This window comes from Cyanistes caeruleus, chromosome 5 (genome assembly GCF_971803275.1).
Source record: "Cyanistes caeruleus chromosome 5, bCyaCae1.hap1.1, whole genome shotgun sequence".
Taxonomy (NCBI): Eukaryota; Metazoa; Chordata; class Aves; order Passeriformes; family Paridae; genus Cyanistes; species Cyanistes caeruleus.
Window position 1 is genome coordinate 8954217 of NC_141705.1, and position 27276 is coordinate 8981492.

Sequence of the window (27276 nt, forward strand, 5' to 3'; positions counted from 1 at the left end):
TGAGATTACTCATGCAAATAGAGGGCATAAAATTATATACATGCTTGCAGTGAAGCCTCAAAATAAACCAAAACACACACAAAAATGGAACTTTTCCCCTCCCCATCATTTACAGTGAAAATGTCGCCCACAATTAGATTTATTTTATCATTTTACTTTTTTAATTCACTAGTTTGACTTTGATTAGCAAACCAATTTTCCATCCTTCAAGTTGATTCAGAAAATTATTCTACAAAAGAGTACTGCAGAAGTTTTGCAGCATTATACTGCTGGACAAAAGAATTCAATAAAACAGTGATATTGTTTATGCAACACTGGTATCTGGAAGACAGATCACTGAAACAGGGATTGGAAATTGGCTCTCTCCTGCCTCAAACACTGAACTCAGTCTTTTGGCCTTGACTGGCATAAACTTAATTTTCTTCACAGCAGCTGCTGTGGGGCCGTGTTTGGATTTGTGCTGGAAGCAGTGCTGATAACCCAGGGGTGTTTTTGTTATTGCTGAGCAGGACTCACACACAGCCAAGGCCTTTTCTGCTCCTCACCCCACCCCAGCAGCGAGGAGGCTGGGGGTGCACAAGGAGTTGGGAGGGGACACAGCTGGGGCAGCTGACCCCAAATGAACCAAGGATATTCCATACCATATATATGGCATCATGCTCAGTACATAAAGCTGGGGGAAGGAGGAGGAAGGGGGGTTGTTTGGAGTGGTGGCGTTTGCCTTCCCAAGTCACTGTTAGGTGTGGTGGAGCCCGGCTGTCCTGGGGATGGCTGAACACCTGCCTGGGCAAGTGCTGAGTTATTCCTTGTTCTGCTTTGCTTGTCTGGGGCTTTATTTAATCCATTAAAATGTCTTTATCTCAACCCACAACTTTTTTCCCTTCTTCTCTTCTGATTCTCTCCCCAAATCCACTGGAGGGGTGAGCAAGTTGGCTGTGTGGGGCTGAGGTGCCAGCTGGGGGTAAACCATGACATTGGTCATCAAAGAGTAAAGCTTCTGCATGATGTTAACAACAAGGCAGGCCTAGAAGCAAACACTGAGCAATTTAGTAAACCGTGTTTTCTATAGACATGCAACATCTCCAGTGTTACCAGGTGTCCTCAGTACTGCAGTTTAGGACTGTGGCCACCTGAAAGCAAAGTGTTATTAAGGGCTTGATAAGAACAAATCATGTTTGACACAACATCAAGTAATTTTAGGTCTGAATTTCAATTACACTATCCTTCTCAAATAGAAGCCAAATATACAAATATCCTCTGTCTGTAACTGCTGCCACCATTTTCAAAGATCAGAAACTGTATTTTAGCATAAAGGAATGGATGAGAAAAGCAAGACCTGTTCAATAGAGGTTAGGAGTCCATTATTCCTCATGTGTTTAGGAATAATTTGTAAACAGTTGGCATAATAAAAATAATAATATGCACATATTAAAAGAATTCCCTTAAAGGAGTAATTTGGGTGTAAAAAAGAGGCCAAAAAATGCCAAAGAAACACCCAACACATCTCACATCTCAATTTCCAGTCAATGGTTTACCTTCATAACTTGTTAACTCAAAGACCAAAGATTTTTGCAAGTACTACCAATTTTTCAAATAGCTAAAAAAATAGATCACTAGTATCTGATCTGTATATCAGCTACCTACACTTTGCAAAAACTAACAGTTTAGATAAGCATTCTTAAGTCGGAAAAAAATTATGGCTATGTACATTGCACACATTTTATTTTTAAAAAAAATCTTGCTGTATATGAGTAACATGACCCTGAAAAAAGTTCTAAGCCTCCAGAAGTACCACTTAGAAGAACAACTGTGCAATTGTATCCTCCCTTTTCACGCTCTGAAACAGATAAGTCAGAATTTCCCAGAATCATTCCATATGTATCTTTAAATCCGAAGTTTGAGCATTTTTTTTCAGTCATAAATAAGAAAGGAAAATGGGCAATCTTTGTTAGATCCACCTGCCTAATAAGCTATAAACCAGTATTGCTATTTGGCACACTAGAACATTTTAAATACCTATATATTCCTTTCTTTTGTCTACACAGTATGTAATGATACCACCTTATTATTACTCAGATCTTGTATTTAACCAGTTTTGTTAAGAGATTAAGCACTTGAACATCACCTTAAAAACAAATTGAAATTGCTTAAGTTTTAAGGTCAACATAAAACCAGTAGCATTATCATAATTTATTTTTAAAATAACTGTACCAGTAATAATTTAAAAACATAGAATATGTTTTATATTAAAAAACAGGATAACATGATTGCTGCCATGAGGCTTTGTATTATGAATTCCCATATTTTTAGTGTTTATAGGAACACTGACATAGAATTTTATAAGCATAAACAAAGTAATGTGAGATTTTAAAAACAGTTGGGGTTTTCATTTTAAAAAATACAACAAACAAGAGTAAGCACACAAATGAGACAGTGAAGGGTTTAAGCTCGTCCCTCACATATACAAAGATATTAAAGACACAGGAAACTTCTGGGTTGGGCCAGGGTCCATCAGCAACTTCTACAAACAGACACTACAACAGCAACATTCAAAGGAATTTGCTTTCCATCCAAGCCCATCAGCATAACTGAGAATGATTCACTGGGCCCAGGGAAAACCAAAGATTGAATTTTCGTACTTCCAGCATCTATTCTGGGGTTTTACTCAGTCTCCACAACACCACATGGCAGCACCCAGGATTACTGAATATCTGGGTGTCCAGAGCTACTCTGCTTCCTTTCCAAAGGCTCAGTTAAAGAGCCTGGCCGCTCAGAGACCTGTATCCAGCTCAGGTTTCATACACTCACTATAAATTCAGTGCTGGAAACACATTTACTTTCTACTGGCTAGCTCCATGGACTTGAGTAATGAATTCTATTTCTGCCAATAACAACACCTCAAAATTTAAGAGCCATTGCATGCAGTTTTGAGGACAGTAAATAAAGCCTGATTAAAAAAAAATAAAAAATAGTAATAATATTAACAACAAGAACAACAACAACCACCAGTGAAACCAGCTGACAGTCCTCATGTCTTTTTAGGTCAGTTAGATCCCTGCAGCTTTGGAAGAATAACATAACCAGTTGAATTACACATGGTAGTCTACCAGCCCTATAATTTCAGTAGAGAAATCTGCTTTAAATTCAAAGGGAATATGCTCATTTTCCTAATCCAAACATTGGAAATTCTGCTATTAACAAATACAACTAATTCTAAAAGAGGTACAGGTAATTTCCTTGGATTCACAAGTCATTTTTAAAGATGACAAATGTTTGATCAACAGTCACCTTTTAGATACACTGTAAATTAGATTATACAGGACTCACTGCCAATCTGCCATGTTGTAAAATGGCTATGAAGATATTAAAAATTAATGTTAACCAATATATGAAAAGAAATCTGACATTTCACTACTAAAAAACTAAACATCAGGTGTCACCAGTAAACTATAAGGTTTAATTAAACTGTAGCTACTTTAGTGGTTCATTTCCTTTCTGCTGAAGAACCTTTAACTCATTGCGCTCATATGGACAAAAAGGATTTCTCCCTCTGCTTACATTATTCAGAAGCCACAGGTAAAGGTAAAGTCAGCTTCTGCAATCCACCCTGATGAGAAGCAATGTGCTTTCTTCTCAGAGGGGCTTCAGAAAATACTGAATTTTAAAACGTGCATATTGAGGTTTCATCTGCTTTTACTCTTTTTGGCATTGTATCACAGACAGGCAATCTAGCTTCCAAAGAGGAACATTCTTCTTTCAGTGGTTACAGCTACTGGCAGAAAAACAAGAAGTTCTTCAGATGTGCTCTGCCTGTTACAAGCAGCAGTAGAGATTTGCTCTGCCTATTGCAAAACCAATGAACATATTTTACTCTACTGCCAATATCCAGGGTACAGAAATAAGCTCTTCAAAGATGTGAAGCCAGATGTCTTTCAAGACAAGTTTGGCTCTGCAGAGGACAGGGCCACAAACCCCCTAATCCTGCACATTCCTCAAGCCTCTTCCATTAACTTTGCTCCTACTCTGACTAGAATTTTAAACTGCCTTGTTGCCAGAGAATAGCTTCATTGTTATTGCCAGCCTGTGCTTCAGTTGATGCTCCAAAGGGAGCATGACCAGCTGCCTCAATGGAGCTGCCACCGGAGGAGCCTGGTGCTGGTACAGGGATGCCACGCGCATCCTCCCGCTGCGCTCAGCTCAGCCCAAGTCCACAGATCTGTCTGACACACCCACGCTGAGAAACCAACACTGAGATATGGAACAAACAGCACTGGCACTCCTTTATTGCCACAGTTTTGAATCAACTCAAAGTTTTGAACACAGCCACCTCGGAAAAACGGATCAGTTTTTGCCCAACCACTGTGCACACTTAATTTAAATGAAAACAAATTTCACACTGCCCCACGCAGTTCTTTAACACACAGAGAGTATGTATACTGCATTTAATTCCTAGTCAATGATACAGAAAGGTTTCAAGTGTACTTAAAATGGTATGATACTCTAATTCATCACCACTTGTGCAATGTGCTTGACTCTGCACCACCAAAATCCACAGGGACCCTGCCATCACTTGTAATGGTGCAGAAACAAGCAACCAGGAAAGCAAAGAGCTCTGAAATACAGCAGAATTAAGCAGTACCGCAAAATCCCAAGTTTGCTGACTTTTGAAAATCTTGGTACAGTAGCCTCCAATGTATATATAGTATAAGCAGTGTTTTATCACAAAACTGTTCAGTGTCACAGGCACCTAAGTTATGTATCTGTGCACAGAGCAGACAACGTCATCTGCGTATTCCCTAAGCAGATTGCAGGAGTTTGGCAGAAATGGTTCAAACACTTTATTTTCAAAAGCACAGAGATAGCACTACTATGTAATTATGCATTGGTAGATGTATAAAATACCAAGGCTGATGTTTTACACACAAAATAAAAGTCAACACAAGCACCTGGCTTAGATATTAATTAAAACATTCAAAGCCATAATTTGCTGCTCAACCTTTCCAAAAACTCAGCAACAACCCTTACTGCTTTTTCTCACAGTCTCAACAATCTCTATTGTTTTCAAAGTTGTCAGCCACCAGTAGGACACCAAAAATTTTCATACCTAATAGATATTTATCTTCCCTGCTAGTTCTGATTTAATTATGTGGATCAACATAATTAAAATACAGTACTTATCTTTGCCTTATGGGTATTTTAGGATAATACAGTTTAAAAATTAATTACCTGTAATCCTACAAAATAATCAGCTCTTCATATGATGTTACTCCATGAGGTAAAATACTTAGTTGGCTAAAAAGTTACAGAACTTGACAGAGAAACTGACTGGGATGTGATCACATTCTGCAGTAAGATGTTCTATTTTCTTACAACAGGCACACAACTGGAATGCAAAATGTAGCTATTTTTAACAGAAGACTTCTGAATCTATTTTCAAGCCTTAACTACTGGTGCTGGAGACTGGAGAAAGACACCAGGAAAAAAACACTCTTCCTTTGCTGGGGAGCAGAAATACTGGTATCAAATATCATTCCATCTTCTTCATAGGTTTCTATGAACCTTCTCACAGAGTATGGATTGCAGTCTGATGAGTTAAAAAAAAACCTGATAAGAAAAAAAAACCCTACACAGCTTTGGTACTTTCAAAAGTAATTCAATTATCTTACATGAACAGCACATTTATTTGTATCTCATTGTTATTTTTCTTCAATATATTTTTCATTCAAAAATATTACTAAAGGATCTTTTTGAGCTCAGTTCTTGCCAGGATTTGAGTTCCTTCAATTCAGAGTCTGCAGACATGAAATTTCATATTACTTCTTGCTTGAATTTTTGGTCAGATAAATGTTATCTCACTAGAACATTTCACCAACTTTGTCCCCTAGACACCTGAAGTCACATTCTTTAATGTTCCCTTTCCTTCACAGAATAAATACAATTCTTAAAGTACATCAGAACTTTTCCAAAACTGAATCTGAAAGATTATTTTTTAAAGTTTGCATTGAAAACTGTAGTTATTGAACAAACAAGCACTTTACAAATCTGTTTTCAACCCCAGAGCTACGTTCACAGTAACTGAAAATTAAATGGGCTAAGCAACACACAGACTTCATTGATTTTCATTTTCCACGTTGTAAAATATGATAAATCAGAAAATACAGATTATGAGAAGAATATTAGCTTTTAAATATCCTTTTGGCTTTAGACAGCAAGTGGAATGATGGTTAAAATACCTGCAATAGCCACATATTGGGAATAAGGCATTTTAATGTAAACTTCATGGACTTTTCAAGCCTCAGTTACAATAAAGCTTTTTCCTCATTCTAACTTCAGTTTTGCCCTTCACTTCATGTTGTTATTCTTAACCCAGTGTTTTATAAAACCACAATTGCTCAAAAAACCCCAACAAACCAAACATGTTGATTTGTCAATTTTAATTCTCATATTTCAATATGAGTATCACTAATGTAGCTAAAATAAGACTTCTAAACAAAAATCCTAGCAAGTTTTCAAGGGACACATGAGGATGTGGTCTAGATATTCATAAAGGCTAACTTCAGAAATAGCTCCCCTCTGAACCATCTCTGACAGAACTTACATTCTCCCTCAGGAGGTGCCTCACCTCTAATGGATGAGAGGAGATCAATCTGGATAAACTGTGTGAAAACGATTCTTACATTAAACTGCCACCATGACATCCAGGGAAGGTGAAAAACTGCTGAAAATTAGACATGGGAAAAAAGCCCCAAACCTGTCAAATTATCTCTAGAGATTTCTAGGAACAATAGTTGCAGTTGGTAGATAAATCCAAATTCTAAGAAAATAACAGGACTTGTGGATTAAAAAAAGATTTTAACATCCAAACAAAATACGTGAAGAGTGAGCATAAAGATCCTTTAAAGATACAGCTTAATTTCTCCAAAGTAACAGATCAGTCTTCTAAAGATCTCAGCTAAGAAAAAAAAATTTTAACATTCTTTATACTTGAGCCAAAGCCCACATCTCCAATGATAACACTGAAGCATTATGGAAAGAAGTATAATGTGATTCATCCTGTAAATAACAAATTTACAATATGAAAAACTAACAGTCATTTCTATTAGGTTAAGAATTATCTGAGTATTGCATCACAGCTTAACAAGAAAATACAATAAGCCTAGTTAAGCAGAACCATTGATGCTAATTAGAAACAGAATCTCCCAAAAATAAACTCTAACTTTAGTATTTCAGGCATCATCCAACCACAAGGAAAATGTGAAATGCTATAAAATGATACTTAAAAAAAATAAGAAACTATCACAGAGATTAAAAGTTCAGAAAACTACCATGAAATTAAAAACTACATTTAGTTATTTCACGGGTATATCAGGCTGATGAGAGGAAAACACAGTTTATGGTTAACACAGCAAACAGAAACACTTTTTAAAGCATTTATGAGTTTTCAGGCCTCTTGATTTTCACTTCAGAAGAGAAGCAATTACAACTATCTTTTATTACTTGCCTTATTTTTCTTAGCAAAGTGTGAAAAGGTCTGAAGAGTTCAGACATATCTTCTGGTTTATGGTCCAAGTTTAATGGTCCCTCGGAGTAGACAACAAGGCCACTGTAATTTAAACACATGCATGAACACACACAAAAATGAAAATTTTATTACACAGAGCAACCACTGAATAGTCAGAAGAGCAACTGTACATAAATATTAGAACAACATTTAACTACATCTCGTTATCTTATTTTTGTCTTATTCATCCACAGCTAGAATTAGATGCTATTTAAAGTAACAGGAAAAAGATCCCCTACACTCTGTTCCCCTTTCTTAAACATGGTAGGAAAAGCAATGGAAGCATAAAGGGAAGAAGACATGCTGCACCTGAATAAAAAACACAAAACAAAAAAACCCACAAAGGAAACCTATAATCAAGTACATTGGGGAAAGTCTACTGATTTGAGATATTGTAGATGACTTTTCCTTTCCAGTCTAAATAATTTCCAGGTAAGGTAGCTCACCCCTGAGCTCCTAGTTTTCTACCTCTATAATAATATAATCTGGCAATATATCCTGATAAAAATAGGAAACAGATTTTCTTAATCACATAAAACAGTTTTGGAAGAAACCATGCTTCTACATCAACTCAGCACTTGTATAAATTTCCCTGGAAATAGGTAAATTCATAATCCTGAGAGCCTCCAGGTACTTCACAGTAGATATCTCAATAGCTCCTCCTGACCAAATCACCACTGCCCAAATCTGTTTGTGTGTCACAGATTAACAAAATAAACAAAATAAGCAAAACAATAAACAAAGTTTACCTTTGTATCTGCTGTGCCACACCATACTGTGCCTGAGGGGGGATTCCCACCAGGCACCACTCTGCTATTTAATCCTCTGCCCACTGTAAAAACAACGTATATTTCCCAAAGGCAACCTGTTCTCACAGATGATATTACATCAGTTTTCTTTTTCCAAGGCTATTTTCCCCTTTCTGTCCATAGTGTCAGTGCTGTGTTACCCAAGCTATTTCAAAGGCATTTTCCTTTTCTTAAACTCAAATTACATATTACTTCTGAGAGCTATCCAGCATCCAAATCATCCAGAGTAAGGTGACCCCCGGCTAACAGGACTGCCAAAGTCTTTTGGTCACTAGTTCTTCCTGAGGAAGCATGTGCATGACCAAAAGCTCTCTGAAACACAGTAGCAAAGCTGATGTCACAAGTTATATGAATTCCACTGAAGTATTAAAAAAAAAAAAAAAAAAAGCAGGGGATTAGGGTTTTGAGGGCAGGAGCAGGGAAGACAAGATGAGAGGCAGAAAAAGTTGCTTCCTTTGCAAGTCACCATTTTTTTGTGGCTTAAGACAAATTATCTTGTTGCCAAGGATACATAATTTAATCTTTTTTTCCTATGCTTTCCAAGCTTCAACAAGCAGGCTGCCACAAAGTGAAGCAGTTATTGCTGACTCATGTCTTATGTTCTGCATAAGCAAATGTTACTAATTTGATCAGTGAAAGCTCAAGGCCATTCTCCAACTTCTACCTAATGCCAAGTCACTGTTCCTCTGGTTTTCAGGTAGTTTGCCACAGAATTTAACTCTTGGAAGAAATTTAAAAAGAAATAAGTGGGCTAGAGCACAGAGAAAAAAAAATTATAAAATGGCTTTTATATATGTGTAACATTTGAAAGAACTCTAAATCAAAGCCTGAATATAGCTGTTGCACTGGAAAGAACTAAAATTCAAGTCTTATTATTTCCTACAAGGCTTGCACTTCTTCCAGAAAACACTGTATATGGATGGGGTAGTTATTCTGTGGAACCTCACATGACAGTGATTTCTTTTCTTATCACGGGATAACTAGGAGCAGCTAAACTTCTTCTCTTCTCCTCCTCTATCCTTCTTTGTAATTTGGGATAGACGTGATCTATTTGCCAGAGAGCCCTGGTTTTCCAGTTAAGCCATTATGTGTTCTCCTTCACTGTGTCTTCCAGAAGCTTCAAATTGAGTTCTCACATTCCTGTTGTCTTCCAATAATCAGATAATTACTGTTATTATTTTTAGAATGACAGTTAGAGACAATGTACTATTTAACAGGAACAACAGGCCACAGGGATTTCCTGAGGAGAAGTGGATTACACTCAGGATTTGAGGTTTTTTATTTCTCTCAATTATCCTACTTATAATAGCTAACTTTAAAACATTCACAATAGTAAAATATTAAAAATATGCTGGCTTTACTCCAGAGAAGCTGCTGCCTTAGTAAACCATGAAGACTCATTAGAAAAAATGCATCTGATTTGTTCAATATTGCAAAAACTGCATGATTGTTATAATCTAGTTGCCTTGAGTAGTCAACACAGGGCACAAATCTACACAAAAGTTACACATATTAATACTTCCCTTCAAGAGAATTACGCCTAACTCAGTCACAACGCAGTCTGCCATGGTAACTGTCTTAACTAGAGCCATTGAGAAGAACACACAAATTTAACTGGAAACTTGCAGTTTCCAAGAATTATATCCTTAAGTCGTCCTATTTATGAGTGTCACAAAATATGGGCTTTCAAGAAATTCTTCCAACAATATGACATTGCAAAGACTGATGTTCCTAATTTTTAAATTTTGCTAGAGGATGCCTGATCAATTGTTACTGCCTTCTCTATTTAGAGATCTACCATCTTTTCTTTTTTTTGTCTTGATATTCTACATTAAACTGGTAATGATTTAGAACAAAACAATTCTCCTCTTTAATTCTTTTGCAAGAATTTTAAAGCGAACTCAGGTGAAAGACAGTCCATCAAAATTCTAAACACAGCTTTTCAAATCTTCAATAAACTTTTAAATGAGGCAGAGCAGAGTAGTTAAAAATTACTCACCATACAATGGCTAATCTTGGAATTGTAAACATTAAAGCTGGTTCATAGTCATCTATCATATCTTGAGTGAGGTATCCAAGCCTTAAGGCTCTAAGCAAAAGAATAGAATTATTTAGTAAAACATCAAAGTCATGAAGAACACATTTCACTAAGGAAAAATTTGAAAAAATTGTTATAAGCCAAACCAAACTGGTAGTATTTAACTCATGCACTGGTTTTGTGCAGTCTAAATCACTATATATATAACTGATTGCTTAAGTCTCTGCCTTAAAAAATAGTATAATAAAAACATAAATGCAAGAAAAAAAAAATCCCTTTGAACACCTAAAGCTTTTATAGTAATTCAAAACCCAATTCAGTTTTATGAAATTTTCTCTATTTACTATTTTATATCAAGCTTCAGCTTGATACTGAAAAATCACTGATGCTGACAATTTTTCAAATAAAAGAAACATTTTTAAAGTAATAGGGGAAAGTACTTGGGTTTCATTTTCAAATACAAACTGCTCTAATTATCAAGGTTAATCTCCCCCTTAACTAATAAAAAACCTAAAAAAACACACCTAAGAACAGCCCAGTTCTACACAGTAACTCTTATTGAAATCTAAGGCTTTAATATTTGGGGGACACTGCACTGTCCTCAAACAACTTCTCAAATGTCTTCAGCTCCTTTTTAAATAAACCCCATTTTGTTTGGATTTTTTACCAGGCTATATTTCCCAATTTCTTCACATTTTCCAGATTTCACCCCATATGTTTCATAACACCCTCAAATTTCTTCTCTGACTTGTACATATCAGTGTTTAAGATGACAATGAAAACTGCACATTAGTCCTGCTTTCAGTCCCCAGAATAATGGAAGTAACTTTTTCTTTATTCCTTGTCAGCACTTGTCCAGCCAGTACTGCTGGTGGTGGATGGAACACAACCATGAAGCAAACCCTGGCTGGTGCCAACGCTGGATGGATACGCTGGTGTGTGGCCCGTCCTCACTCCCTGTTCCTTCCTACAGCCCAGAGAGATTTTTCTGAAGCTACAAGAAATATAAACTATCTTTTCTTCATCTTCTTCATCAAATACAGAATCCCAGAATTGCCAGAGTTGGAAGGGACCTCTGGAGATCACCCAGTCCAACCCCCCTGCCAGGCAGGGTCATCTAGAGCAGGTAACACACGAACACACATCCAGGTGGTTTTGGAATGTCTCCAGAGAGGGAGACCCCACAACCTCTGTGCACAACTGCTCTGCCAGGTCAAAGGAGAGAAATTCTTGCCCATGTTGATGTGAACTTCTCATGTTGTAATTTATGGACATTACTCCTTGTCCTGTGCCTGGGCACCATGGAAGACAGCCTGGCACCATCCTCTTGACAACCACCTTTGAGATATTTGTGTGCATTGATCACATCCCCTCAGTCTTCCCTCCTCTAACCTGCCCCAGGTCTCACAGCCTCTCCTCCTAAGAGAGATGCTCCAGACCCCTCATCATGTTTGTGGCCTCTGCTGGACACACATGTATGCCATAGGTGACTGTGTATGTGTAGTAGCTCTCTGACAAATGGAAGGTTATTCTTCCTACTTGTTGTGACCTTTTGTGAGTTGTAATCCTGTCTCCCAAAATGCCTGAAACACCCCTGATCCTGGTGTCATGTACAGATTGTGGCTGTGTGCTCTGCACTCCCCCACTCCTTAATGAAAGGATCGACCGCACCAGACCCAGGGGTCCTACTTCACAAGTTCTCCCAACAGGACAGTAAAACCAACACTTATTCTAAGAGCCTTTTACAGTCAACTGGTGTCTAATAATTCTACACAGAACATGATTCACTAATTTTCTTTTAAGAACAGTGCTGCACTGCTTAAAGCCCCACTAAGGCTGAGTATTTCACATGCTGTTCCCCTCTACTGCCCACCTGCAGGCTAGTTAATCTGTCACAAGGGGGAAGAAAAGAAAGTTTTTCACAGTACATTACAAGTTCACACTTTTCTTTGCACCTTATACTTCCAGAACTTACGAACTGCTGAATTGATTTCTTTCATCATAGTCCCTTTATACATATAGAGCCAAAGACCAGTCCTTTGAGAATTTAAAGAGCTTTTATGAGTTCTTTATGATAATCACTGGAGGTTCACAGATTATTTGAGTCATCTCCCCATGTATTCTCGCATAAAATATCATTAAGTCTTGATGCCTTGAACTGATTTAGCTTATTTAAATGCTTAGTCTTCATGTACACATCTGTAACTCGTCATATCAGCAATAGTTATTGTTGGATTATTAGCTCTTGTGTTTTTTTGTATTTTTTTAATGTAGAAAACAAAAAACCACAGATTTGTGCCTGGCAAGCGTGCTTAACACCTTTGAACTTTGTACTTGGACACTTACTAGAAAAGCAAAATACCTAGTGTTTTATGACAGTTCTTCAGGATTATAGTTAATGTACTTCTACAAAAACTCAGACAAAAAGTAAACAAAGAAATTAAGATCTAGTCCTTAACTTACCTCTCCACAGTTTCACAGAACAATACAATAACCTCTTGCTGTACATAGTATTCTTTTGGAGACTTCACAGGTACCATGGCTGACACATAACTACAAAAATGATAAAAATAATATACCATTGTTTCACATGCTTTAACAAATAATATTATAAATAAAACCAAACCTAGGACAAATCATCTTAGAAACCTAAGATGATTTCCTGTACCACTTTGTATTTATTTTAACAGCTCCCACTGTGTACTGTGTAAGAATCTATAAGAAACACAGCCAAATTACTTATTGCAGAGGAATTGAGGTAGCGGAAGTCAGTAGTAATTTAGAAATATTATAACTATATATCACACTTATGATATGATATAATTATGACAGAACATTTAGCTAACAGCACTGTTTACTGTGTGGTATAGGACCTTTGAAAGATCATTACTGCCCCATCTCAAAGACAGAATCATTTACTCTGCATTTCCTCAATAAAAAAACAAAACTGACTTAAAGCAAATTATTTTTTCTATAAAGGTTTTACCTGAAACTAGTTTAATGAAACTCAGTTACCCAGGTAAGACACTTAAAATTTGGCTTCATATCTACACTTCTAAAACTTCAACAAGGTAAGAAACACTGGTAAAAAGTTTGGTGGTTTGCTGCCACTGTATTACTTAATTGGTCATTTGTAGAATACAAGTAACATAGCAAGGGAAGAAGTTGTTTGCAAAACAATGGTAAATAAAAATGCTGTATTTAGAGAGTTGGTATTGACAGGCCAAAAACTGCACAGACACTGACAAGAACCAGTTACTGATTGTCACTGGTGTCTGCATTCAAATCCTCAGTTAAAAACATGTTTTTAGACAATGTTTTTAACTAAAGTGTTTTCAATATTACAGAATAATGATGCCCTTCCTAATCAGTAAAAAAAACCTGCTTACCTGAGTAAAAGAGCACAAGAAAATAACAATATTGAGGAAGGGCAAGCAGTAACGTGGGACATGACAGTCTGTAGGTTATTCCCAAGAAATTTTAAAAGACTACGCAATTCTAAGAAACACATTCTGCTAAGGGCAGCAGTGACTGTATCGTCTTAGATCCATAGATAATTTTGCCCATTATCTTGTCTGTGGCCAGCACCACAAGTGTCTAACACACAGGCAGGTAGCTGATTACACTCTGAAGCACAATGCATGACTGGTCAATGTGACCCTTGTTGCAACAAAGCATCACCCCAAAAAAGCAGTTATTTTTACTTAAGCAAAAAACCTCAAAGTCATTTTTCAATCACAAGTTTTCAAATCACTGAGTTCTTGTGGTTAATTAGGGCTCATGTAAAAGCCCTTCCTCCATCAGAATTCAATTTGCCTTCTTAAATTCACTGGGTACATCTTGCTTGTATCACTAAGCACAAGAGAAGAAAACCTCATAGTCTCTAGAATATTTGTTATCGTTCTTTTCTTTTTAAGCATCTCCTATTTGTTGCCTTTTCTCTGACAAAGAAAACATTAAGAGAAGAGATTTATGATTTCCTTTTGTGTCTTGGAAATTCTCCCTCAAATGCCATATGCCAGTATGCAAATGGCGGATTATAGTTTAGTTGGAGAGAGCAAATGCTGATTGCTAAAGAGCTATTTAGTTTTCATTATTGCTACACTGAAAGGAAAAATCTAACATTACAACAAATTACTAAAGAATTCAAATACAACTATAAAAAAATGTACATCCTTTTCCCACTCAAAAAACACAGAGTAAAATGGCCAGTTTCCAAAACCCAACAAGCCACAAAACAGCTGCAGTGGCCAAGACATGGCTCACAACACATTTACTTAATCTCTTTTACCTTAATTCGAACTCAGCAAAAAGGACATCAAAATGTTTCAGGGAATCTTTCATTTTTTCTGTGTAGAGGTTCAAATCCCTTAAGGCCTGGTCACGAATGATATTTCTGACTTCCTCTAGGCTTCGTGTCAGATCCTTGGCCAAGGGCCTCATAGCCATACTCTCAATTTCACGATTCATAATAATTGAACCAGCAGCCAAACACTAAGAAAGATATGAAGAGATAAAATATTAGTTTTTACAAAGTAAAAATACTTTTATAGTTAAAAACAAAGCACAAGATGTGCTATTTAGTAAGATATGCTTTTGAACAAGGGCAATACTTAGCCCCAGTTGGCTGCAATTTATGCAACAAGCGAAAAACTTAAGGCTGGTATGTCAAGAGTCAACAGCTTTTCACAGAAAAGGTTAGGAAGCAGCTCAGCCAGGGAGACATGAGAAGAGGAGAGGGTTGAAGTACAAGAACCACAGTGCTGACAGAAGAACTAAAGCTATTCTCCCCCACCAGTTAGGCAGTAAGCATTAGTAGGACAGATCCTCTATGCACACACACATTGCTTGCATAAGAAAGATGGGAGTCTAGCAGAACTACAGTCCATGGGTTGTTTTGATTTGGGCTAGACTGCTTGACTCTGTAAAATAAATCTATTCCTTATAAAAAGAACAGAAATTCTGCAACTGTGATGTCTTTGACAGAGAAACTACTCACACTGGCTATCACACAGGGATGCAGTTAGACCAGCATACTGCTTCCTACAGAAATCATGATTATATACAAAATTCAGGTCACCGAGTGGTTCTTCTCTTTCAGTGTCTGGAAAACAACTCTTTTAAAGACTCCTTGCCCCAGGCATTATACATGGACTCTCTCTGACCAGCTGACAAAGACATTAATAGTAGATACTTACTGTAACACATTAATAAAACCTTTTTAACATCTTGCCACTAAAAACAACTGCTGGCTTTATTCTTTTATGGATACATATGGGAGACAATGAACACTAATAGAAATCACACCTGTGGTGTAAATAGAAATACTTCCATTAACTGAGAATATGCAAGGTTGTTCTCAAAGATCAGGTCTTTTTTTTCCCTTTTTTAAATCTCCATTTGAAACTGTGTCACCCACTTCTCACTGGCATCCTGTGGATGGAAGCCACACCTGCAACTCAGTATGAGAGACCTGCAATCCCAGAAGGGATCCTTTCTCAGCAGCCTGATGCATTGATTTGAGGGCAGTATTTGTGGGAAGTATGGATAAAGTGTTACCTGCTGATAGGTATTCTCAGTCTGATAACTCAGTGATTGTACTGACAGCGTGTACTCCTAAAGCTCATACAATCTTCTTGCTACATGAATTTACAGGAGGACAGTGCCTACAGCAGTAGGAGTTCACATTACATCATCACTGCATATGTTACTTTCTCTGAAACCAACAGGTCTCTCCAGCCTGATAGCTGCACAGTGGAAGTTTGATTTGGAAACAGGTTTAGATTATATAATACAGCAGTGAATAAAACAAGACCGAGGACAGGATTACAAAGCACTGACATACCAAATTAATTTACTAAATTCTATCTGAGACTTCTCTGACTCAGTAGCCTGCAATTAACAATTGTCAAAGCAAGTTTCAGAAACAGAACACATGGAGGCATATTGGACTGAACAAGATGGGAAATCTTCATGGAAAACTTGAAAAAGAAAAGGAGAACTTTGCACTTGAAAAAGAAAGGCGAAACTGCTAGAGAAAAAAAAGAAAGGATAGTAACAGGAGGCCAAGGATTGTTCCAAATACAGGAGAGGCAACACTGAAAACAAGACCACAACATGTGTGGGATGTCTAGACTAATCCCTCTGAAGTCTCAACAAATTCATGGTGCTGCCCTAAGTCACCTTCAGGCCAGTAAAAGTGAAGAGTTTATCACTAAAGATGCCACAATGATTTTTTGATTTTTTTTTTTAGCTAAAAGACATCAGTACTAATAAATAAATAAATGTCTTGCATATAATAACCTTTTGTTCTGACACTTCAAGCTTCCTTTGGTTGAAATAATGGAAGCTTATTCACTACATAAATTCCTTATTCTGACAGGTTGCTCTAGAAGTAAGTCTTTCAGAGAAACTAGGTAAGAGAAGAAAAGTGGACTTCAGTGTTCTGCACAGAAACTATTCTATTTTTGGCATACACACGAAACAAGGAAGTTATGGGCAACAAATGACAGCCTGAAGTTGCATATTTAGGATGAGTTACAGTATAACATAGGCAATAAAATAAAGTGACAGCATGCACTTCTATTTGCTGGAGATGAACTTTTGTCCTGATAAAACTCCCTAATACACTTTTATTTGTTTCTAAGATCTTCGAAACATAAGATGACTGATCAGAAAAAAAAAAAAAGAAAAAAATCACTCAGATGTTAACCCACAAAAGAAGAGTTTTTCACTATAGAATACTGACAGCACACAATTATGAAAATAACGTGGTATGCTGTTAGCCAAAACCACAGTTAAAGAACCCCAAATCTCTGAGCATCCAGAGCAAGTTCTCTCATTTACTTGGCTCTGTAGATTTTTTTTTTGTACCTCTTTCACCGAAGTCTGAAAAGGTACTTGTAGCTTTATACAACAAAAAAAGTGTCTATTAATCCCAAACAACAGAATTATGACAGACCTACCTCTGCTCCAAACCAAAGCTGTCCTGCAAGGTTGTCATGGCGTATTTCCTCTGGAAACTTAACACAAAAGTCTCGGTTGGCCCGTTCATGTGGAATGCATTCATCCATGATTTGGTTTATGATGTTCAAAACATTATCCTGAATCAAAACACAGGATACCATATATATATTCTTTGCACAGAAAACATTTTTTCTAACTTTTTAATAGAATTTATTAGTGAGGTACCAACCAATTAAGATAGAAAATGTAGTATTTAACTCTCCTGGTTTTCATACACACAGTGAAAGCAGAGGAGAATACTGCACAGAAATAAGAGCAGCAAACTTCACTCTTTCTAGTCTTCCTAGAAACTGTTTCTTGGGTTACTTGTATTTAACTTTGACTAGGTAGTCAAAGGATAATGGGAGGCATGACATAAAGAGCTCCTTGTCTCCAGCTATCTGTACATATCAGTAAATAAACTAGAAGTAGAAATGAATTATACTTTTTCCATTTCCTCTCACCAGCCCAAACAATATGCACTCCCATTATTCCCAAAAAGAGTGCTTGACAGGGTAGCTTGGAGTTGTTAGAAGCTGAGTTATACTGGGACCACTGTGGTTGAATATATTTAAACTCATCCTGGTAATCCAAAGCAGTTTACACACCTGAATCCCAAGTAGGCAACGGCTGACACACTGACCTAGGACCTCATCCCTCAGCCACTCAGGAGGATAAGGGGACGCCACACAAATTAGAGCCTTGTTAACTGCTCTGATCTACCTCTGCACCAGGACAATGATCAAAGACCTATAACCAGTTTCTTGATATGCAGTAAATAATGCATATTCATTTATTTGAAAAGACGATTTTCACATACCCCTGCTGAGAACTGTACGGAATTTGATTAACATAATAAAGGTAGATTGAGAGCATGAAAAAGGCTGAGTGCTTTCATTAAAAATGTTTTGTCTGTTTTATGTTTCTTCCGATATTTACAGAATTCACATTCTGCTTGAAATATTTCTCAAATACAATCACATCTGTCTGCACAGAATTGTTTAACAGACAGAATTGCTTTAAATCTACACTTCAATGTTTTATTTTCACCTGCATTTAAAAAGCAATAGAAGAGAATTTTGAAAAAACCTGCCCCTTTAAATGTTTTTTTCAAAAAAAGACAAAAATCTACTTTAGCTACGAAGAATGATCCACATTTTCTGCAATTTCTGTACAGACTGCAACACCTGCTGTTGCCACAAAATAATCTTAACATTAAGGCTGCAATTACAATTGTCTTCATCCAAAATAAGTGAATAAATTAATGATCAGCAATATTTATTACACACTGTTAAAAGGTACTTAAAGTGTTAACAACTAAAACACTTTCATAATAAAGCACTTTTTGCAAGGCTGTAATGAGATATTACGTTTCATTTCAATACAGTTGTTAAAAACAAACAAAAAACCTCACCTCATACAGCTCATACAGTTAAAACACATGAGTAAGTGTAACTATCAACCATCTTCTCTAGAAACAGGACTGAAAATCAAATGCCCTGTAGCATCACAACACAGACCATGGCCAGCAGGTATGAGAAGAGACAAGAAAAGAAAAGTAGAATCACCAACATAAAATACCTGATTTTAGAGGTGAAATCTCCCCCTCACTCTGCTGGGCCTGCTGTACTGCCAGGATCAGCAGGGCACTAGGATCCCTTAGAATCCAAAGAGATGCCCCTAGCAGGAACTGAGGGAAAAAACAACCTTGCATACTCCCCCATGTAGTTGCAAGCAGAACTGGAGTTCAAATCCTGGACGAGAACAGCGATGCCCACACCCTGCTGCTGCAGCACATCCTGAACCACAGGCTGAAGAACGCTGTCACCACCTCCTCTCTCCAGAACAACCTCCAGTTAGCCAAGCAATCACATCCAAATTGGTGTGACACTTTAGGCTCAGAAAAAACAGAATAATAAGAAGTTTCCTATTCTCCTTCCACTTCTTAATTCATGACATTGATATACTTCTCTCACCATTATTTAGCTAAATCTGCCTGGGGAACCAAAGTATTTTGAAAGTAGATCTCCTAAGGAAAAACAACTCCTAAACTACCTAGCTCCTACCCAAAGTTACAGAGCAAAGACTGAATCTGAGGATAAAAACATTTAAATTGTAGAAAGGCATGAGTCACTCATGAAGTATTTCAGATCTGTTATTACTGATCTATTTTGAGACCAGGTGCTTTGCCTGTAGCTCTCACTTTATCACCAGAGCACTACAGGTTGGTCTTTATCACTAGGATGAAAAAGTCAGATTCCTGTTTCAGAGAATTAATCACAGTTTGCAAAGGCCTTTCTGCATTGGAGAGATACAGTGGTAAAAAGCAATCTTACCATTTAAAATTTTACAAAATTTCCACAAAATACTGAGAAATAATACGGCAGGGAACCCTGGAAAAAATACTCTTCAAATCCGGATATATCAGACTTTAAGTAATCCAATTACATTTTATTTTAGGACATGATATTCCAATTTATTTTACTTGCAACATAACTTTAATATGGGGAAATGCAATTCTTCCTCTTATTTCTTCCTAAAAAGCTACACAGAATAAGAGGACAGGCCATATTGAAAAACTTTCCTCCCTAAATTTTATCTTACTTCAATGTATTATTTTTAAATGCAATCTTATTTGACAGCAGCTACAAGACAGATTGAATTTCCCTTACATAATTACCTATATACATATTCAAAATCCCTGATGTATCAAAGAACATTTTATGCAAATGGAATAAAGAAAGAGGACTCATTGCTGGTAAGCAACTGTTCCACGGTTTTGTTCTGGTTTTTTAATCATTTTACCTGCTAAAAAGAACTAAGATTCTGTCTAAATAGTCTCTGAAGATAATTATTACAAGCATCATGAAATTTTATACCATAATGCACTTAAATATTGCAACTAAAGGCAAGATGATGTAATGAAGATAATTCAACTTTTCACAATACACTGATGTTTAAGTATATAATTTGTTTCCAACTTAAAAACCATTTAATATTTTTCCTCATTTCTTCGACATTCCTATAATCTCTAGATGCTTCTGTTCCAGAGCACCCAAAGATCTGCCAACAAATCTCCATGTATGTCAGACTTTGACTCAGGTGTTTTTTTTAATATGTGCAGTAGTACTAAGCTAAACCAGAGGTAATTAGAATTTAAATATACACTTCCCAATGGAGATAAATCACAATAGCTCCCTCTCCAGTAGCAAAACATTTGTTTGTATAAAGTTACCTGGCTTCACAGAGGCAGCTGGTTGTTCTGTCAGAGAGCTAAGTGAAAAAGCCAATTAAAAAGATGGCCATCTTTTCCTGCCTAGTCCAGCAGGGATACAGGAAGATTAGGGAAAAACACTTGATAGAACTTTGATATATAATGTACAAATACTGAAAGATTTCTACAAGGTAAATTGCTTTTGCTGTTTCAAGATGTGCAATTTCCCAAATTCTCTGTTGCTCTACAGGGTTTATTTTATCATCCAACAGAAGAAAAAAAACAAAACAAACCAACAATTCTCCATCGCTTCCCTTCCCTCTTCCATTCTTCTTATGATACCCAGAGCAGAGTAACTTACATAAAAAATCTGGAATATTTGCTCCCATAATAATTTCAGATCTCAGCTGCTTTAAAACTGGAAGGATGCCAGCCAATTTAGACAGACTATCCAATGCATTGTAAGCAAATTAGTCTTTTCTTTAGAAGAGCTTCAAGAAACATTCAATTTATTTAATTACTGTATTCTGCTTTGTAAGCTAATAATGAATGGGTTTGGATACATGGTAGCACTGAAATTTTGCTCTAATTTAAGCAACAGAAATCAATTAGTTAGAACTGAAGCAGTAAATCTTTCACTTGATCCATCTTTCTATATAAAAGCCTCCAGATTTTAATGCCTCCTTTGGCGGCTTTATTTGTTATCTTTTGGTTTATCTGCATACTGGGATGTGCAGCTTTGTTTCAGGTGTTCTGCTGAGGCTTTACAGCAGCACAGGCAGCCACTGCAGAGAATCTGCTTTGGGATTTACTCCAAACTCCTCATTTCCCGGAAAACAAAGTTTCACAAAATAGTCAGCATTAATATTTAGATAGGGAAGATAATGAGTGGTAGTGAGACAATGTACATAAGGCAGCCACAGTGGAGGACAGTGAATTGGTTTCTTTTTGACCTGTCAGTAATTGGTCATACATTAAATAATCAGAGCATAAAGCTAACATCAACTGCTGCATTAGCTTCCAAAATAGGTACCAAAAATTGCCAAGAAATTAATATTTCTTATACTATGAAACATGTTTAGATCAACAAAAGGCAAACTTATCTACCCTTCTGTACATATGCTTGATAAAATTTATGTTGCTCTTCCACAACATTAAATTTAATATCACCTGAGGTCTTTTGCAAGACTTCTTCAAAGGAAGGTAACTTCCTGTGCTGCTCACTACCTCTCTAATAGCCATCCTTTGAATAACCAATAAAATCTAGCTGAGGCAATATGCTCTGTGATGATATCACCATGAGCTTAACAGACGATATTTTTGCCTCTTCATTTAAGTAAGTCCATGACTTTTTGTTACCTTTTCTAGCTTGATGTTAAGTACCAGAACTCCTTCAACATCACATTATGGCAATAAGAAGTCATTGATGAACGTGAATTAATGCCGAAAATAAAGGAAGATTTTATTGTAATTAAAGCAATTAGTAGGTATTTAGGGTTTTACAGGCTACTTTAACAGAAGAAAGCAGTAGCAAGGTGGTGTGCTCTCTGATGTAACCAAGAGGTTTTCAATGCACACACAAAAGTCCTGGATCCAGAACCCAGACAGCTATTTCACATTAGAGATCCAAAGCCTCTCTATGGCTTTCCCTCCAGTCCACCTTGCACAGATCCAATGGGTGTGCTTTCAGACTCTCTTTGCCTCATCCACTAATTGGCACTGGCAGTGTAGCACCATGGAAATGTTTGGGTTTCAGATCATCAAATCCAACCACTAACCCAGCACTGCCAAGTCCACTGCTAAACCATGTGCCCAAGTCCCACATCTACACATCTTTGGATTGCTTCCAGTGACGGTGACTCAGCCACTGTCCTGGGCAGCCTGTTCCAATGCTTGACAATGCTTTTCATGAAAGAAGTTCTCCTAATAGCCCATCTAAACCTTCCCTGGCACAACTTGGGCCATTTCCTCTTGTCTTATCAATTGTTACTGGGGACAGGAGCCTAACCCCCGACCTAGCTACAACCTCAGGTAGCTGCAGAGAACAATAAGGTCTCCCCTGAGCCTCCTTTTCTCCAGGCTAAACATCTCCAGCTGCCTCAACCACTCAAAAAACTTGCTTGGCCACACTATTGCTGACCCAGGCCAGGAGCCATTGGCCTTCTTGGCCACCTGGGCACACCTGGCTCGTGTTCAGCCACTCTCAATCAGCACCCCCAGGTCCTTTTCCACTGGGCCCTTTCCAGCCACTCTGCCCCAGCCTGTAGCACTGCAGGGGTTGTTGTGACCCGGGGGCAGGACCTGGCACTTGGCCTTGCTGAACCTCAGACCCCTGGGCCCACTGATCCAGCCTGTCCAGATTCCTCTGCAGAGCCTTCTTGCCATCCAAGAGATAAACTCTTCTACCCAACTTGGCATCATCCACAAACCGAGGGTGCAACTCATGAGGCTCCACCTTCTAAAAGTGACAAGATTTTTCCATGTATGAATCCTGGGGAGCAGCTCCTAGTTTAACCTACCCAACTATAGAGTAATACCCAAATTCACCATGAAAAGGCAACTTGAATATCTAGCAATTTAAATTCTGTATTGCCTCAGCCAAGCAACAACAATTCTCAATAAATAAAAGAGGAATCCCCATTCACAGAGGGCAGAATGAAGGAGATGTCATCATGAATTACTGCCATCTTCATTTTGCCTTCCCCTGCTGCAGTGAAAGCATCCTGCATCCCCAACATATTCATTGCTGAGTTGGCATGGATCCAGCTTTCTTCCCTATGGTTCTCTGCTGCAAATTAATTCCCTGACCTGCAGTGCACAGCATTTTCATTCCACTCTGTCCACAGTCTTAGATAACAGGCAGTTTCTCAGAATGACCTATTTGATTCATGTAAGAAAGTGGAAACATGAAAAAATTTGTTAACATGAGAAACTACAACTTAAGACTACAGTACTAAACATTATTAGGATCCGTTTTTCAAAGAAAAAATATATTTTAATATTAATCACTCCTTAAATATGATCAAATATAAAATGTAGAAAGAAAATACAATTCCATTTAGCTGATGAAGTTATACTAATGGCACAATTTACAGTCAAGCATTTTACATTTTATAGCCATTTGCTAATTATTCTATAGCAACCAGAAGTTTCCCAAAAATTATGAAGAAAAGCTGTTAAAAATCAACATTTAAAAGACACAATTATTTTATTTACTGATAACAAATGTTTAGCTCCATAGATTTGGTTTTTACCCAACTACAACATTCCACTGATCACTTGACATTACTGGAGAAAAAAGGCAAATTTAAAATCTGTGAACCAAACGCAACAGACAAAAAACCCCCAACTCTTCTGATACTTATAGGTTCCTCAGTGTATTTAGAACAATCATACTCAAGTTCATTTGCAGTGAAATAGGGTGAAAACATATGAAAGGGCTGACAAGTCTGCCTGCTTGCGAAAGAAATGTTAAGAGCTTTCACTCAATGGCAGGCCCAAATAGCAAGCAGGTACCTGACACCAACTGTCTGAAGATGTCAGGCAGCACCAAGAAGACATCTGTTAGAGCAATGCAACTCACAGAAGTCATCATTACCAGGAGTAATGAAATGACAAATGTTGCCATCAGTTATAAAACAACTGAACTGGAGATGAAACTCTGAAGGAAGAACACCCAAATTTACAAGCTCTACTATGATGGGAAAGGAGTAAAGCAGATATGTGTACTGTCTCAGATTTAAGCTTAATCCTGAGATCATCACTTTAAAATAGCTGTTCTAATTTTTTTTTTTTTTTCCTAGACTGGCACTGTCCCCATCAAAATTAAACTGACGACATTATATAAAGGAAAATAATTTTCTTTGAATAAGTCTTAGCTCACTCTCATGTCTGATAACAGCCTAATCCTAGCACAAGTTTTTGACTTTCCTACCTCTGCATGAAGTCTTAAATACAAACCTTATGAAAATTTAATTCTAGATTCCACCAGCTCTGTTCCAGTTTTAAAAAAGCTTCAAACACAGATACTATTCAGAAAATGACCAGGATTCCCTTCTCGCCACACAGCAATGAGGAACGCTCAGTGGGTCTTCCTTCTTCCCTCTTTTGTTAAAAGGTATCTTTGTCTGCTACAGTTTCTAAAGTTTGTGAACGTGAAGGTTTCTTGCAATCAACTTCTTCCCTTGATCTCAGTAATTACCTAGCTGTCTCCTTCACTGACCTCTACTAACACAACTAATTTAATGTCTCCAGGGCTGCAAATTAAACAGGCAAGAAAGACTTGGCCATTACTTTAGCTAAAAGTACTCCTGGTTCAATCCACATTGTTCAACCTCTGTATCAATTAACAAAATAACATCAGGAATAGATTCTTGCCAACTTCCAACCAATCATTAGGTTTCAGAACCCAGCAGGGAGTTTCTTTCACTTTTGGCTAATTTGTCTCCTTTAATGAGATCTATTTCTGCCTAATTCTACAAGAAAATGTTCTTCAATGGACAGATGCAATCAAACATGAAAACTTCACACCTCTGAACATCTCATTGTGCACAGTGATTATGGAACATACTCCCAGTTTGCTCCTGTCAAGAATGTTAATGATACAAGTAGTATTTAATAGATAACTCACTGCCAATCCACTACAGCACCATCCTCTGAGTTCTTTAACAGTTCTTCACAAGTACCTTCTCCATCAAGGGATGCTCCTCAATCCTTTCTTTGTAAAAAATTAATTCTTTTCAGCATGGATACAATTCTGACAAAGCACAGAATGAAAGAGCAGGTATTTTTTTCCTCCTAGAGATTCCTTATTCTCATACCACTTCAACTTAACAGACAGTGGGAGACACCTTCAGATAAGGTTTTTTTACACCTGAAACAGAAAGCCACTTTTCATTACAGACTGGTGTCAGGCAATTTTGCAGGGTCAGCCTTTAGCAGCAAGGCCAATGAGAGACCTCAGCCCCTTATCTCACCATCTCACCTCCCCTGCAGTCCCCATGTCTCAGCAGCACTCTGTGCTCTTCTGCTGGAGACACCTATGAAGGGTTTTAGTGCACAGATCCAGAGTAACCCACATCACTTCACTGCTCAAGGTCACAGACAGACTACAGATACATGCATTGGTACAGCTGAACAAGTGTTTCCAATGGTAAAGCTGACCACAGCTTATTTGAACTGGCCTTGGATAAGGATCTAAAACTTCAAAGCTCTCTCAAAGCTGTGCTTTGGGGGGTGCCATGCTTAACTGTGGGAATAGCGACAAGAACAGTGTAAATCTGGAATGGAAAACGTTTAAACCAATGCTGCCAATGGACCATGGAATAATGTGTAAGGAACTATGTGTGATAATACAGACATACACATTTAAACAGGGTTATTTTTTATATGAAATCTAAGTTAATTTTTCTTGTTTGCCCTTGCTCAACTACATATCCAAGCAATAAAGTTAAGGTATTTACTGAAACTAAAATGTTTATAACATTTCTACCAAGTGCCCAAGGGCTTGCTTGAATCAAAGACTGGGCAACCCACATGAACAGCTGCTGAAGCTACCATAGAACTCTAACCAAAACCACTCAAATTTACAGAAATATTTCCTTCTGAAATCACTCTGTGCCTTTCCATTAATACAGTTTAAAAGCTCATTGGTAACCCACAGCACTTGCTTAAAATTTAAAAGCCTTTACCTGCTAGGAAAGAAAGAAAGAACACACTTAGCATGAAAAATCAATGAAAAATCTGATTTCACTGAGTACAAAATTAATTGAGCTATGCTGAAATTGTGCAGCAACAAAGACAAAGAAAAGCCAATGTGAAATTATACCACAAATAAAGAGTTATATCCAACAACAGTTCAACTCAAAACCAAGGAGCCCAAACCTTTGGAGACTTGTTCTTTGAGTGTTCAAGCTTCAAATCTTTTCCACATTATGAGTATTTTAAATGAGTGACTTAAAGTTCTCCTAAAAAATTACATCAAGATAATTCTGCTTTCCTGTTTGAGCAATCTCCTCTTAATTTTCTTTTCTCAATTATAAAATATGATATTTGCATTGCAGAATAAGTCAGAGAACCACAAATATATTAATTAGATCTACTGAGAAAACTCATCACATTCCATCTACAGGGTTAAAATATTTTACAGTCAAATTAGCAAAACCCCTGTGGAGGAAAGTTGTACAAATTATAAACAAGGCTGGCACCGAGGCCAGAGGTTTGTACAAATGTATGAAAATGAAAAATAAATTTTCATAGCAGTTATCACATAAGTCAAAAGTAAACATGACTCTGAAAGCCTGCTAGAATTAATCTCTGATTGATTATGTCTGCATCAGACCTAAACAGAAAAAAGCAAACAAAAAATACACCAAAAAAGACCTTTTCACAGTATCGGTACAATTCTAAAGCAAGAATTAGTGGAACTTACGTCACAAAGGCAGTTTAGCTCAGCGCCTCAGTTGCACAAATCAATTCAACAAGCTTTGCAGCCTCAAGATGATCATCATTTAACACCTCTACATGAACTAATACACTGTTTGATTATGAGCACTGTGTATGTAGAATAGCAACAACTTTAACAGCAGCTACAGACACTGCAGGGCAATTGAGAAATCAAAGAATACAAATCTGTTGCTCGGTATTTGTG

General features: G+C 37.2%; 1 protein-coding gene across 8 annotated transcripts in view; it reads right to left on the reverse strand.

Moving 5' to 3' along the window:
• ZFYVE28 (zinc finger FYVE-type containing 28) overlaps positions 1-27276 on the reverse strand; it is a 145960-nt gene that overhangs the window by 44699 nt on the left and 73985 nt on the right. For all 8 annotated transcript variants that reach the window (XM_023925626.2, XM_023925625.2, XM_023925628.2 and 5 more), the window contains exons 3-7: positions 17374-17511; positions 14700-14902; positions 12872-12961; positions 10370-10459; positions 7502-7603 (exon numbers count right to left, since the gene is read on the reverse strand). In XM_023925626.2, the coding sequence (XP_023781394.2) occupies positions 7502-7603; positions 10370-10459; positions 12872-12961; positions 14700-14902; positions 17374-17511 (623 nt within the window). The remainder of the gene's footprint in view (positions 1-7501; positions 7604-10369; positions 10460-12871; positions 12962-14699; positions 14903-17373; positions 17512-27276) is intronic.